Genomic DNA, 15,379 nt, shown 5'->3' with positions numbered 1-15,379 from the left:
CCTCTAACATCAAAGTCCACCGACAAACCTATTTCAGAACCAATATGGACTGTTTTCACTTGTAAACGGTGTTTCACTTGATCTGTGCATATTTCTCTCCTGATACAGATAAGATGACCTTTTCACTGGAGAAAGCAATATTAAGAGGAGATTTCTTTATATTTTTGCCAAAAGCCATCTAAATGATGGGTTTATTTCTTTCAAACATGGAGCTTTTCACTTCTCAAATCGTGTGGATTACTTGTAAATTATTGTGATGTTTTTATCAGCTGTTTGGGCTCCCATTCTGACGGCACCCATTTACTGCAGAGGATCAATTGGTTCGCAAGTGATGTAATACCACATTTCTGTATAAAGCACACAATCCACATTACCAACTTAAACTCGTTGCAAAATTAGTACGAGGAAATCCTCACCAAGTTCAACCTCATCGTAAGTTTTATTTAATTAATAACTAATCGGACAGATCTCGTAAAGGTGCATTAACATAATATGCATCCTTGCGTGCAAAAACAGCCAGAAAAAGTCCAATCGTCAAAACAGTAAAACTACCAAAAAAAAAAAAAAAAAGGTGAAGAAAATGCATCTTTAAGCTGGTCAACCAACTAATTAAAAAGTCAGCTGTTGGATGACTAATCATCCATCTTGACATATCCCTAATCGGGACATAATTGATCCCCCACTGCATCATTCTTGTGCTGTATTGCATGTTGCGAAGGAAAAAAAAATCATCTGCTTCTCATCAGCTCTGAGACGAGACTCTAAGGTCTTTGCTATGCACAATCTTGACCAGAATCACTGCAGAGCGCATTGCATCATCCTCTTGCCATTTGAAAACAAGCAAGATGACGCAACTGTCCATGGCGACCCGAGACTGTCTTCCCCAGTTCCCATGCATTTATGCAACTCTTGTCAAAGTATTGTAACATACGAAACCATCTGCGAGTCTGTGTATTAGCAGAACTGGTAAAGGTTACAACAGGCCACGGGTTTACATTCAGATCATTTCCCTTTTTGATTGTAAACTCTTGGGGGCAGTCAGTTCAGATCTTGTTCTTCTTAACCGCCTGGCCTGTATGTATGTGTTACTGGTGGAAAAGTTCATGTCCAGAGGTGTCTGACATCAAACACGAGCACATGCTTCCAGGACCGATGTGTCTTGGCTCAAATGACTTTCAAGAGACCAGCCAAGGTGATGCGTGATACCTTGTTAATGGTAACCTTTCTGTTAACCTTTCCTAACATTTACATAGGCCATTTTTGTTAGCTTTTTTGGGTCTGCATTAAATGCTTCTTCTGTTTGACATGTGTAATTCTGTTCCGTCTGATAACAGGTTCTCACACAATCTGCCAAGTTTCACAGGCTTCCATAGAATTTGAATGGATGTCATTTACAAAGTTGTATATTTGCCTCCTGTGTGATTTTTTTTATTTTTTTTTATTGTTTTTATTTGTATTTTTTTTATAGAGCTCAACAACAAGGAGTTTGCCTCTGAAAATTGTACTACTATTGATCTCATACATGCAGTTTTTGTACATGCTGATTTTTGACAAGATAATGTTTTCTAGCTGGCTAACATTGATATCATTTTGTTGAAATAAATAAATAATAATAATTTAAAAAAAACGATGAGAATGTTTTGAAAAAAGATAGATTACTTACATATTGTATCTTGTTAATGTAGATTACTTACAAATTGTAGTCAAATTGTCTCTGATTACAGATTACATGAAAAAATTTGTAGTTAATAATGTAATCTAGGTTACTCGTTTTAGATGTAACGTAATGTAAGATATTGATATAAAAAAAGTAAAGAGAAGGAAAACATTTTCCTTTATATATATATATATATACATTTACTATATATTTTGAAAATATTAACGTGTATAGATTTATATATTTATATCCTTCTATTTTATATTATATATGAATATATTTAATATAAACAATATATTATAAATATTTACATGCATGTGTTTGAATTTATATATACATTATATACACACACATATATATTATGTAATCAAAAACTTTTATTTTGGATGTTATTAAAGCTAACAGTTAATTAAATCATCAAAACGTCAAAATGACACCGAACTGTAAACATGAGAATGTGAAAAAGAATAATTTGAGTCAATAAATGAAGAATGATTTACTGCCACAGTGTAAATATGTAATCAAGTAATCCATAAAAAAGCAACTGTAATCTGAATATGAGCCTATTTTGTTGGAAATATACATTTAAATATACTTATTCGAAATTGGTCATTTTTGTTCTGTTTGGGCCATTCCAAATGTTGTCAGGTCGCATAAAATCAGATCTACTCACCCAACTGGCTGGAAAAATCCAAATTGTTATTTATTGAACATTTTAATTCAATTTGATCATGCTTTTAGATACCAGTAAAAGTATAGTGTTTCTTAGTACCAGCTCAATTAACCTTCTTTTTACCATATTGAAATGAATTCTGCAGAAAATGTGAAAAAAAGGTTGCAGATCCAGTTTGATTGTGCTGATCAGTCACTAAAACTCACATTTACTCCCTCCACAGACATTAAACCCGCTAATGTCTTCATCACAGCCACTGGAGTGGTGAAACTGGGCGACTTAGGCTTGGGACGCTTCTTCAGTTCCAAAACAACTGCAGCTCATTCTCTAGGTAAGCGCTCCTCCCTCCCACCTCCTTGTGTGATTCTTTCTGTCCTTCTTGGAAAAGGGGAAAATGAGTATCGAATGTGGCGGGAACGGCCTTTAATTACTCAGTAGGGCCCGGATTTGTTTCATTAGGGCTGGCTGCGAGCAGAACCATGTGTTTGTTATAAAAAAGCGCCTTCCCGACGGCCCCTGGGGCCAGTTTAGAGCAAAGCGTGCCAGTGGCTTTGTGCATTTCATTGAGCAGTTGGCCTTTCCTGTTGCCTTGACCCCATGACCCCGCTCCGCACATATGATGTCTGGAGGAGGACAGGATCTTGAATCCCTAACCATGCTAGGCTAGGACACCCTATGGTGACAGAGCAACTCTTGGTGAAGTTGCCTGAGGACGTGCTGCTTTTAACACGCCTTATATTCGAGATGACCTGTTGTTTAAAATCTCATTTCAAGAGTATACAAATTTGTTAACAGCTTGTCTTTTGCTTTATAGCAGTTTGTATAGTCAAAAAGATTATTTTCTCCATTAAGATCAGATTGCTCGTGACATTTTTAATATTATAAGTATCATATTTCTCTTGTCTGATCACATTTAGACTACCTTTATCATCATCTAACACTGCTATTCAGTACTTCAATACTAACTATTTAATAACACTAGGAAATATAGTCTTTAGCAGATTTTAAAATGGTATATTTTTATTGTACATCTCATTGTTATTTTGTATGATACTGCGTTTCATTACTATGGACCCTTTTCAAAAGATTCTGATGATGTGTTTCGATCATCAGCACCGTAAATCCTCCCCTATTTTGATTTTGTAAAAAATTTATTTAAAAATGTTTATAATGTTTATAACGCTATACTCGTTAACCCAACTATTACGACTGCCAAGACACCCATAAATGTAAAAAAGGTTTATTTTGAATTCGTTTTTAATCTTTATATTTTCCATCTGCTTTTTAATTTTAATTAAAGAAAAATATTTTATTGTTTATACATTTTTAAATATGCAAACTGTTTTTATTTTATTTTTTATTTTACTAATTCAAGGTAAGCTAAAATAAAAATACAGAAATAAAGTAAAAAAAAAAAAAAAGAAGAAATTTTGGACTGCTTTACATTTTCCTTATGAAGTGTGCTAACATACTTAAAATATTAATGTGGCAATTTTGATCTAATATCCATTGCAGGACTTCTATTTTTGCATTTACAATTATTAGGCTGTTGCTGACAGGTTACAGTGAACACAACACAATTAGCACACAGGAATATATTATAATAACTACTGTCTTGTATTCATAGAGCTACAATATGAAACGGAATATAAATGGCATATAAGTCCAGTATGTTTGTGAAATGTGCATCTGTGTGTAGGAGTGTAACAGTATGTTTTATGTCAGCGCTCGATGAGTATGATGTCAACAAAAAAAATAAAGTTTTGCAATTGCCTAGAAATAGCCAAGTTCGCAGCATGTCTAGCATCAAGATTATGTCTAGCCTTCACCTCACTGCAAGCAACACTGTGAAACACATGTAAACCTGAACTCACAGCGCCCTCTACAGGACGCTCTGCTCCCTTGTTCAGAAGTCCTGCTCTTCAGAATGAGCTACAATCTCCGCAAGGGCTTAATCAGGGCTGTCCTTAATCATGTCTTAATGGTGCCTGCATCACCTGGGGACCGGAGGAGCCGGTGGATCCATACGACCACATCATCCATTCGCACCTGCTCTCGGGGCCGGTGCCACATGGTATCATTTACAGACTGCCATGTTAGGGATCCCTAACAAGGCTTTTTTAGGACCCTAACATGATTTATAACCACTAATGCATCGGCAAATTGTACCACCGCAGTTGCACTTGTCTTTTGTAGAGTTATCTACCTAGCTACCTCACTACCTACTTATTTATTTATCCGAGCGCCTGGAATTCTTCTCTCGGGATGTTTTAGTATTGACAGTAAGAATGTACAAACCAGCATAAAGACGCCCAGGTAGGTACAGCACACATGTGAGAGAGAGTCTCCTGTGTTTCTCTGTCACCTGTCCCATAGGCTCCAGCTCTCCATACGAAGGCTGAAGGTTGAGCCTTAGCAGGGTATGAAATTCATGAGTGTCTACATGGCAGGTTAAATTCACCAGACCTTCGATCTGTGTCTCCCTCAGGGCGGGCAGACCAAAGCTTCCCGTTCTCGCTCGCTCCTCACAGTCGCTCCCTCTCTCCGTTTCTCTCACTGCATGGGGGCGGTTTGGGGTGGAGGGTGCAGGGTTGCTTCGGTACAGTTTGGGGGTTGACAGTTCAGCCTGTAATGAGACAAACCACCACGGTAGAACTCTGGGATGCGCATTGGATGGAGGTCTGGGAAGTGGCGTTCCACGGCTGTCAATTCTTCTCTTAAGAAGCCGAGCCCTAGCCTTTTAACTCCGTCTCCGAGTGGCTCCACAGCTCACAGATACAAACAAAGCTTCTTTACGTTTCCTGCCAAAGGCTTCCTAGCTTTTAAATTAAGCAGGGTGGTGAGCTGAACGAGAGGGGAAATCGGATCAAAAGGAAGTCGGGAAGAGAAATAACAATTAAAATAAAGGAAATTGAGCTAATCCTGAACCTTCACGTTATGCTATTAATGCCAAGAGCTGTGCTAATTACGTAAAAGCATCAGGGTTTTGAGGAGACTTGGAGAGCTGTTCTGACTCCGAGGTCTGAGGAGTTAACGGGACCGAACAGGTTTTTCTTTTAATCCCTCACTTTGCGCAGTTCACACTACTTTTTAGTAATTAAGCATATTTGTGGATTACCACGTAATTAGCGTACCGTTGAGAGTCAGCAGTAATCTCTTCTTTCGTTCAAAAAAGGATCTTCACCGTTTTTGAAAATGTATCTTATGTTATAACAATTCATAATAATGGAATGAATCCCAACGCAACCTACGATTTATTTGCATGAGTAAGTAATGCACACTTAATTAGAAGTGCTACTGAAGTAGCTGCTCTGTAGTGCTAGGCTTTTATGAAACTATTAGCATGAGAGGAGATTGGCTTTTTCAATGATTTTTTTTTAAGTTGCGTATGTGATGAAAGAGTCAGTTTCTAAGTTTTATATATATAGTTTTTCGTAAGCTAGTGTCAACTTTAAGTAGACCATTCCTGAGTGTATTCCCACAAAAAAGTGTCAACACTGATGTTTTTAAAACATTGTTTTGTTTTAGAATCCTGCAACATTGACAACACTGGCTCAACTAATAGCATGAGTTTGGAGGTGGGGCTTTATGTATGGGTGGAGTGTTTCAATTTCTGTTTTGCTTTTTTACAGATATTTATTTGTACCATATTGGTTATCAAACAATATTACAGTTGGCATTCATTGATTAGTAACAGTTAAATGGATAGTTCACCCAATAATGAAAATTGTCATTCCAAACCCACATGACCTTTGTTCATCTTTGGAACACAACACATTTTTTATGAAATCTGAGAACCTTCTGACCTTCAGTATACAGCAACACAACCACTGATGTCACATGGACTATTTTAATAATAACCTTACTAGGCTTTGAATACGTCAGTTATGTTGTTGTCTATGAAGGGCCAGAAAGCTCGGATTTTATTAAAAAATCTTAATTTGTGTTCCTGAAGATTATCAAAGATTCTACGGGTTTGGAGAGACATAATTAAACACATAATTTTTCTTTTTGGGTCAACTATCCCTTTAGATGTAATCTTTCACAAACTTCAAAATCAGTATCTATTCTTTTTCTTTATATACCTTTGTTTTTTTTTTGGATCATCCTTGGATAAATCCTATGCACTTCTGTATATTGAAGTCAATAATATTGACTGGTCAGATTCCATTGATGCCATTTGTAATATCTCATAGGCCAGCTCTCACCTTCTGTTTGACTTTCTTTCACTTGTATAAAAGAAAATGCTTTTTAACATAGGTCGGTTTGACACACTGGTTGCATCATAGGATGAGACTGTAGGAGAGAAGGGCCACGTCTTTGCTTGTGTTTTTCTCAGCAAGTGTTTCAACCTCAGCCCCGCTACCCACCCAACCATCCTGACACCGTTCAGTGTCGAGACGTCTCGCTTTGACTCTTGTTCTCGCCACCTGAGACTTCTTAATGCTTTGTCAGATCTGAGTTGTTTGTGCCAAGGCTAAACTTTCATAAACTGCTAGCATTTGTCAGAATGTTTTTTTTTTTTTTTTACACTCCATTTTTTCCCCCCTCCCTCTTTCTATCATCAATCTTTCACGCTGCCTGGCTGGTTGGCCACAGTCACTGAGCAGTAAGGAGCTTGTCACGGCTTTAGGGAGTATAGCGTAGGGAGTTTGACTGGACTCTTGGGTCCCGCTCTTCTGCCTGATGGCTATTAGTCACTGCCAATTACCCACAATTCTTTGCAGGGCCACAGACTAAGCGACCTGACGCTCTGTTCAGTCTCACGTCTGTCACAGTGCGATTCTCAGTGCCTTTCAGCATATGTAACATCATGGCATGTAATCATTGTTTACCTTTGGCAGGCTTCCCAAACATTTGCGCTGTCTTCCATTGGTGGAGCAAACAGACAATCCAGCATCAAACCAGTATATATTGGATTTTAGCAGTCACTCATTAGCCTATGTACAGTGTGAAATCATCAGGTAGGACCTAAATGTTCTTGTGGCACAACTGGTAGAACCATCAAAGACGGTTTTGGTACAGTGGCTGTAAATTAGACAGTCAAAGAGTGGAGCAAGAGGAAAAAAAAAAAAAACATGAGTGAACTAATTAAAGTTTCATTTTTGGCCATGTTGAATGTCTCCTGTCGTGAATCATTGAGGTTCTTTTGTAATGAGAAGTGAATGAGAGATTTGAAATCTCCTCACATGTAAACTGAGATTTTCATTCCCCAATACACATACTTGCAGTCTAAACCCCCCAGCTCTCTAAACCACCCACCTATATGCATTCATGAACATTCACATTGACATGCAGCTCCATCTGTAAAAGTTGTTCTACAAGTCATAATCTGAATGTCAAACCACCTCTGTTCACAAATTACACAGGTTTTTTTTTTCAGATCAAGTTATTTACATCATATATCCCAAAAGAATGCAGTTTTATTTCATTGCCATTGTTCTACTAAATTCTGTGTGTGTGTATTTAGTATAATTTATTTTTTGTTATAGCAGTAGTTTATTTTTATAAGTGTCTTTAAATAGTTAGGTTAAATACATTTAAATGTAATGTTTGTTGGAATAAGAAAAAAAAGAAGAAAAAAACAATAATAATTTTGGATGTACAATAGGTGTACGTCGAGCAGAAGTGTCTGTTTCTGTGTTTCTCAACTGGGTTTTCAGTTAAATCATGGAAATCGAGAACCATGTGTGCTGGTTTGTTTTAAATGAATCTGTCAAAGGGACTACGTAAATCAGAATTCTTGTTGAATAAGTTATATTACACTCACTCATCCACCTGAAATAGAGAAATATGTTTAATTTGTAATAAATTTGAAAATGAACTTAAAGAATAAACTGTTACATACATGGGAAATATGGTTTTCAAAAGAAAATTTGCTGTCTAATATAACACCTAGACTAGTTGTACATCTGTCTAGTTTTAAATTGTAATCCAAAAGATTATATGTACTGTTTTTTGGTCCAATAAGTAATATCTCTGTCTTATCCAAATTTAATAGGAGAAAATTATTGGTCATCCAATCTTTTAGATTTTTAACACACTCTGTTAGATTAGATGATTTAGACATTTCATCTGGTCTTGTTAAGATATATAGTTGAGTATCATCAGCATAACAGTGGAAACTAATCCAGTATTTTCTATTAATATTACCAAGGGGCAATATGTATATTGAAAATAACAGAGGACCTAGGACAGATCCTTGTGGCACTCCATATTTTATTGGTGATAATTGAGATGACTCCTCATTTAAATAAAGAAAGTGAAATGGGACAGGTAGGATCTAATCCATCTTAGAGCTTGCCTTTGAATATCTGTATAGTTTTGTAATCGATCTATAAATATGTCATGATCTATTTGCTTCGAATGCAACACTAAGATCAAGTAAAACTAGAAATGAGATGCAGCCTTGGTCTGACGCAAGAAGCAAGTCATTTGTAATTTTAACAAGTGCAGTTTCTGTGCTATGGTGGGGCCTGAAATTCGTGACTGAAATTATTCATACGGATCTTTTTTTTTTTTTTTTTTTGCAGGAAGGAGCACAATTGAGCAGAGACAACTTTTTCTAAAATTTTAGACACACACATTAGATTTGAACACTAACCATCACAGCCCTAGTTTTCAGCATCATTATTCCAGTCTTCAGTGTCACATGATCTTTCAGAAATCATTCTAATATGCTGATTTGCTGCTCAAGACACATTCCTATTATTATCACTGTTAAAAACAAGTTAACATTTTTGTGGGAAAGCATGATGCTTTTTTTCAGGATTCTTTGACAAAAGCTCAAAAGAACAGCATTTAATTAAAGTATAAATCTTTTGTAACATTATAAATCTCTACCGTCACTTCTCATCTTTTTAAAATTTGTTTTTCTTAAGAAAAAATAATTGCTACTAACCCCAAACTTTTCAGTGGTAGTATACAAACGGTTTACATGTTTTTCCCTCCACACTGTACACACGCATCACTGAGTTTGTTGTTAGCAACCTCACTTTAGTCATCTAAAACTCCTCAGTCTGAAACCTTTGTCAATGAAGCATCCATGGATGAACTCCTCGCATAGCAAACCAGACAGCCTAACTCTCTCTCTATCTGTTTTTTTTTCTGTTCCAGTGGGCACCCCATATTACATGTCTCCCGAGCGAATACACGAAAACGGATATAACTTCAAATCTGACATCTGGTCGCTAGGCTGTCTGCTCTATGAGGTAAGGTATAGAAACCCATCCCATCACTCCCCCTCCTCCGTTTATACACCCCTACCCTCCCTAACTCTCCCATTCTCTTCCCGAGCTTCTGCCAGCGCTGTTCGTCTCCTTTTGTGAGACTCAATCCTACACCTTGCGGTCTGTCGTGAAAACTACAATATAGTTTTGTACTCCGAAGTAAATGGTCTCTGCGAAGGATACCTGCAGTATGTTTCCAAGCTGATGAGGAAATTTGAATGGCATTTACATGTGTTTTGAATAACATTCACTGCTCTTACTACGAAATGATACTGGCTGCTTTGATTAGACTTTAATAGCATATGCTTCTCCACGACACAGCAGACCAGGATCCATTAGACTCAGAGCAGCGGTTTTCTCTTCAGCTTGCAGTAAAATGAAAGTTGCAAGCAGGTCAGCTGTGTTTTTTCTGGCTGTGATAAATCTTTAGACCTTAAAGGGGAAGTTAAAGGGATAAGGATAGTTTAGTCACCCTCACGTCATTCTGAAACCCTTTTCAATGAAACACGAAAGTTACATTTTTGAAGAACATCCATGCCTCTCTTTTCAGTATAATGAAAGTAAGTGTGGACTGGGGTTGCCAAGCTTTGACTCCATTCCAAGTTTTTAGAAGTCATATGATAAACTTAAATTGAATTTAAGTTGTTATTCTTTAATAATGTTCACCTCTGGTGAGATGCTAGATTTAAGGTTAGCAACGATTGGATCAATGAGTAATTGAGAACCAAATGAGTTGGTTCTTGAATGAGTTATTCGCATAGTTTTGTGAATTGGTCCAGTTGATTAAAAACAAAACAAAAAACACATTTATTAAAAAGAATGTTTCATTTACAAATTAGACATTACTACTACTTGCTCTCAGAAATAAATCAAGAACAGCTATAAAGGTCAGAATTTCAGTGATTAACTGTTTAGAAGACACAAAGCTTCAGAAAACCATATGAACCATTTTAAGGATGCTTTAATGTGCTCTTTTGTCATTTTTAAGCTTGGTAGCCAAAATATCTTAAGTGCCAGTGGTAAATACATACATAACTACATTTCAATAATTTAAAGACTTATAGGCCCCCCGGTTGAAAATCACTGTTTTTATAGGATTCAATAATGTATCTTAGACTAGAAAATAAAGGCAAACTATTTCAGACTGTAGTAAAGTAATTGGAAAGAAAAAACATTTCCATGGATTCATGAATATGACCTGGATATTCTTCAAAGATTCTCATTTTGTGTTCAATGAAAGACAGTTAGTCTTTGAAATGACATGAATGTGATTAAGTGATGATAGAATCATAATTTTCAGGGGAACTGTCCCTTTAAGCATCCGACAGTGTGAGATCTTGCAGAATAGATCTTGCTAAAGCGCAGATCCTTGTTCAAAACTGGGCATTTTGTATGTTTCTCTGTGTTTTTTGGCCCTGGTTTCCTCTTATCCAGGTGACTTGGGCCACCTGGAATGGGTAGCAGCAATTCGTAAATGACACAACGTTTGATCCCAGGAGACATACTGGCTACTGAAAACTGGTGTATAAACACACGCAAATTCACACTCGCACAGTGTGGAAATAGACACATTGTTAGTCCGGTACCCACTCTATCCCTTCAATCCCCAGAGTGTGTTTTTTTTTCTTTGTTTTTTTTTTTCTCCGTCTTTTGCCTCTTTTTTTGGGGGGAAGCTTACCAGTAGCTACACCTCCCAAAGTGCCTGGGGCTGAAAAACAACCATCTGAGTTCTCCGCTGCTTGGAGACGGTGTTTCTTGGTACTAATTAGTCTCCCATAATGCACCAGGCCCATCAGTGTGATCAGTCCGCCCTGCTTAGCAGTGGCCATGGGTCAGCCAAGTGCGGGGAGAAGCCAAACGGGGAACAGTTGTGATCTCTTAAGCTTCTGTTAAAGCCAGGTCCGGGCTCGGCCTTGAACAGATCGGCGCCGCCGCCCCTTGGTACACGAAGACTTTCATCTTGTCCCGCTTCCAGCAGGTCACGTGACCTGGAGGAGGCGGAGAGCTGAGAGGTGATGAAGTGACATCTGTTTGAATGACAGATCTGATGATCGGCAAACCCGCCGGCAGTTGCTGTGATGTTATAGTAAAGGAGGACTGGTTTTCTTTCGTTATTACAAAGTTTTGAAGTTTTCAGTTGATAATCTCAATGTTTATTAAAAATGTATAAACTCTAAAAGTCAAAAGACAACAAAGATTTTATATATATGTATGTATGAGTTACTGTAGTCTGTCGTCAACGACGTCCTCAAATAAGTTTACGATCAGATTACTTAAAATGTTATTATTATTTTATTTGTGATCTATTCTATGCTTGGGTAATTGGTGTGTTCTCAATAAATAAACGAAAAATAAGGGTTTCGGAAAAAATGCACAAATTACATTTTTTTATATTTACAATTTTAATTTCTGTTTTTAATTTATATATATATATATTAGGGCTGGGCGATATATCGAATATTAGCGATAACATTGGAATAATTTTGACGACGATGTACAATTTGAATATATCGGGAATATCGAATATTTCAAATTCAAGCATACTTTCCCAAAAGAACGCGCCGAATGTCCAAAAAAGGAACCTTTAACTGCTGACTGCTCTACGCCCCTCTACTACGAGAGCTGTAATGATAGCGGTTGCCAGATAACAAGTTTAAATCTCCGAATCAGAGCTCCACTGTTACAAGGATACATTTTCTGCCCGGTGTTTGCTTATTTTAAGCAATCTGGCAACCATGCGCACGTGCTCACTCCTCATTGCGGAAGAGCCGCCGACGATAATCTGAAAACACTAACGAGCTGGAATTGAGCGATCTAATGAAAGCGTCGTTCAGCCGGTCTGTGTTCTGTCGTGAGATCTCAACTGTATTGTTTGCGTTTGTGATCGCAAAATAAATGCACTTACTCGACCGCTGATGTTTGAATAGAGAAACATAGGCTATGGCTATTTGGAATTACTATTGGGGAATTTCACTGATATGTTTACCAGTTTCCATAATATAGACAGAGAGAATGCAAAAGTCTTTGGTATTCATTTATATATATTTATATATAAGAGCTATGTGCTTCAGCAACTAGCTCCCCATCTAAGAGGGTTTTTAGTGTCAGTAGGACCATAGTTTCATGCCACAGAGCTTCTCTTAAAACCACAGACAGTTGACAGACTTGTGTTCTTAGCTTAAAAACTTGTTAAAATTTTTTAAATAAAATACTTATCCCAGTTGCATAGTTTAAATTGTGAATTGCATGCACTAAAAAGAAGAATGCACTTTCTGTAACTGTTACTTAATTTGCACTGCTTCAGTTACATATAGGCCTACATGTATTCATTAATAAAAAGCAGTAAGTGATCTCTTGGTCTAGATTTTTTAACTGCTTAAATTAGCTGTTTAATCTAAATAGTTTTTTTTTTTTTAATGGGCAAAAGAAAATCATGTTTTATTTTTTATTATTTAAATGCAAATGCAAACATATCGAGATATATATCGAATATCGTAAAAATTTTGACAATATCGAGATATCATTTTTTTTTGTATATCGCCCAGCCCTAATATATATATATATATATATATATATATACACACACACACACACACACACACACACACACACACACACACTCATTTACTAAATTTCAAAAATCTATTTTTATTAGTTTATTTTTATTCTCATTTTTGTAAAGTTGCATTGCAACCTGAACTAATTTAGAAGTTTATGAAATGTTAATAAGCTGTAAAAAGCAGTTTTTTTAAGCTTTTGTTCTTCATTATAATATCAGAGCATGTTCATCGTAGTAGAGATGTATTCAAGCCATTGAATGTATGAAATCAATTTTTAATGCATTTTTAAATAATTTAATAGATGGGACAAAAAGAATGTTGTGTCATTTCATTGACATTCATTTCATACATATAGGCCCATATATTGTGTATGTCCAGTTTCATTATTTATTTTGGAGTGTGTGTGTGTGTGTGTGTAAACATTGTCTTAGTAGACAATAAAAAGCTAGCTGCAGTGCTGAACTACTGAATTGGTAATTTGCAGACTTGTGCCATCTTCCATTGATCCTCATTGATCTATTTTGTGTGAAAGGCCTATATGTGTGCATGTAATTCCTTTATTCTGAGAGCATGAATCTTTCAGTCGATCTGTTATGGGGGATTCGAGGAGGGGGGCGGGGGCGGTGCAAGCTGTTGAGGTCATAAGGCCTCGATTGAAAATCATCAATACCTGTGCATTGTATTCCTCAATATGCATCTGCTATTCCGTTTGATGCTGATGCTCGCAGTTGGTGCTCATTTGGTCAGTCGATGTGGCTGGCCGGCCATCCTGTGATGAATAGGAGTGGTGCAGGACAAGGCCAGAGTTGGAGTTGACACCCAAAGGCCTTCACGGCAGACGGGACATGTGCTCTCCACTGTGCATCTGTCAATAGAACTGCACTGTACTGCATGGTCCATCTGCATTATTGACAGCTCTCTGCATCATAGAGAAAATGTGTTGTTTTGTGGTAAGGGGAAGAATTAAGGGTTACACTGTCTGTTTGGGTGTTTAGTTCATATTTTGGGAGTTCAGCAAAGTACCTAATAAATGTTTTAGTAGGCTGAAAGCTAACTGCTGTTAAACTTTATACCAAGTTTTTGCAGCCGTCCACACACATCCACATGTGTGTATGAAAAAAGTTAAAGTAAAATTAAAAGTAATAGTTGATGGAAAAATACTAATGAAATGTATATTTTCCAAAACATGTTTATTCTAAAACTAAGAGAAAACCAAAAGTTGTGTTAAAAATTTGAGGTTGATATCTCAAAAACTGAGCTTTCTGTAAGATTTATTCAGTTTGACTGCAGTACCAGACATTTCCACTAGATGAAATTCATTTCCTGTTTGTTTCCAATGCAATCTCTCTGAACCATGTCTATCATTTTTTTAAATAGTGCTCATATAGCAAGTGCTAAAACCTTTACCAAGTTTTGCACCTTTACAATGAAATGAATAATAATAATAATAATAATAATTTAAAATAAATAAATAATGAAATAAATAAAAATTTGGTAAAAGAAAAACGTTATTGTAAGTAGTTCATGAAAAAGGCATAGGTTCTTAAACCATATTGCAAATGTTTGCTGAATTTTATTTTTTTTTGTTTGTTGTTGTTCGTTTTTATCTTTATTTCGTTTTTAGTCATTTCAGTACTTCAACTGAAACTTATTTTAAAATTAAGTTTCATAAAATACCTAGTTTAGGTTTTTCATCTAGTATGTATTTTTATAGTCTGCATTTATTTAATTTCAGTTTTATTTTAGTTAACGAAAATAGTTTTTAATAGTTTTACTTTTAGTTAGCAATAACAACACTGACTTTGATGCGTGTTAAAGTGCGGACTGTAAAGGAGCATTTCATTGCTTGGACCGACTGAACAAATATGCTTACTTCAATGTAGTTAGTGTCTTGAGATCAAAAGGACACATCTTTATGATGGTCATGCTTATGATGTTTAAGCACTTTTTCTGGATTCTCTTCGTAGATTTATATATGCATATTATAATGTTAAGACTAGTTTCTTTTAGTGAATCATTTAGATAAATTAATCATTTGCTGATTCAGATATTCCAAATCAAAGAGTTTAATCAAAGTCCCTACCACTACAATGCAGCGAAATCACCTTTCAGTTGACTCCATTTTAACCTTGAATCAGACCACAAATTTTTATGGATTCTCTTCTATATTTTCCTTACCCCAACCATCAAGACTGTTTCTTGTGGCTGCATTAGTCTATGATCTCCTAACCCATCCTTGGAGAACTCATGCGATTGGTTT

At 36.3% G+C, this 15,379-nt stretch overlaps 1 protein-coding gene across 1 annotated transcript in view; it reads left to right on the top strand.

Annotated features, from left to right (window-relative positions):
• Nucleotides 1-15,379, top strand: part of LOC132159942 (serine/threonine-protein kinase Nek7-like) — a 70,757-nt gene that overhangs the window by 42,371 nt on the left and 13,007 nt on the right. The window contains exons 7-8 of the mRNA XM_059569618.1: nucleotides 2,554-2,661; nucleotides 9,447-9,541. Coding sequence (XP_059425601.1) covers nucleotides 2,554-2,661; nucleotides 9,447-9,541 — 203 coding nt within the window. The remainder of the gene's footprint in view (nucleotides 1-2,553; nucleotides 2,662-9,446; nucleotides 9,542-15,379) is intronic.

This window comes from Carassius carassius, chromosome 16 (assembly GCF_963082965.1).
Source record: "Carassius carassius chromosome 16, fCarCar2.1, whole genome shotgun sequence".
In the NCBI taxonomy this organism is placed as follows: domain Eukaryota; kingdom Metazoa; phylum Chordata; class Actinopteri; order Cypriniformes; family Cyprinidae; genus Carassius; species Carassius carassius.
This window is presented reverse-complemented; position numbering and strand designations above follow the sequence as displayed.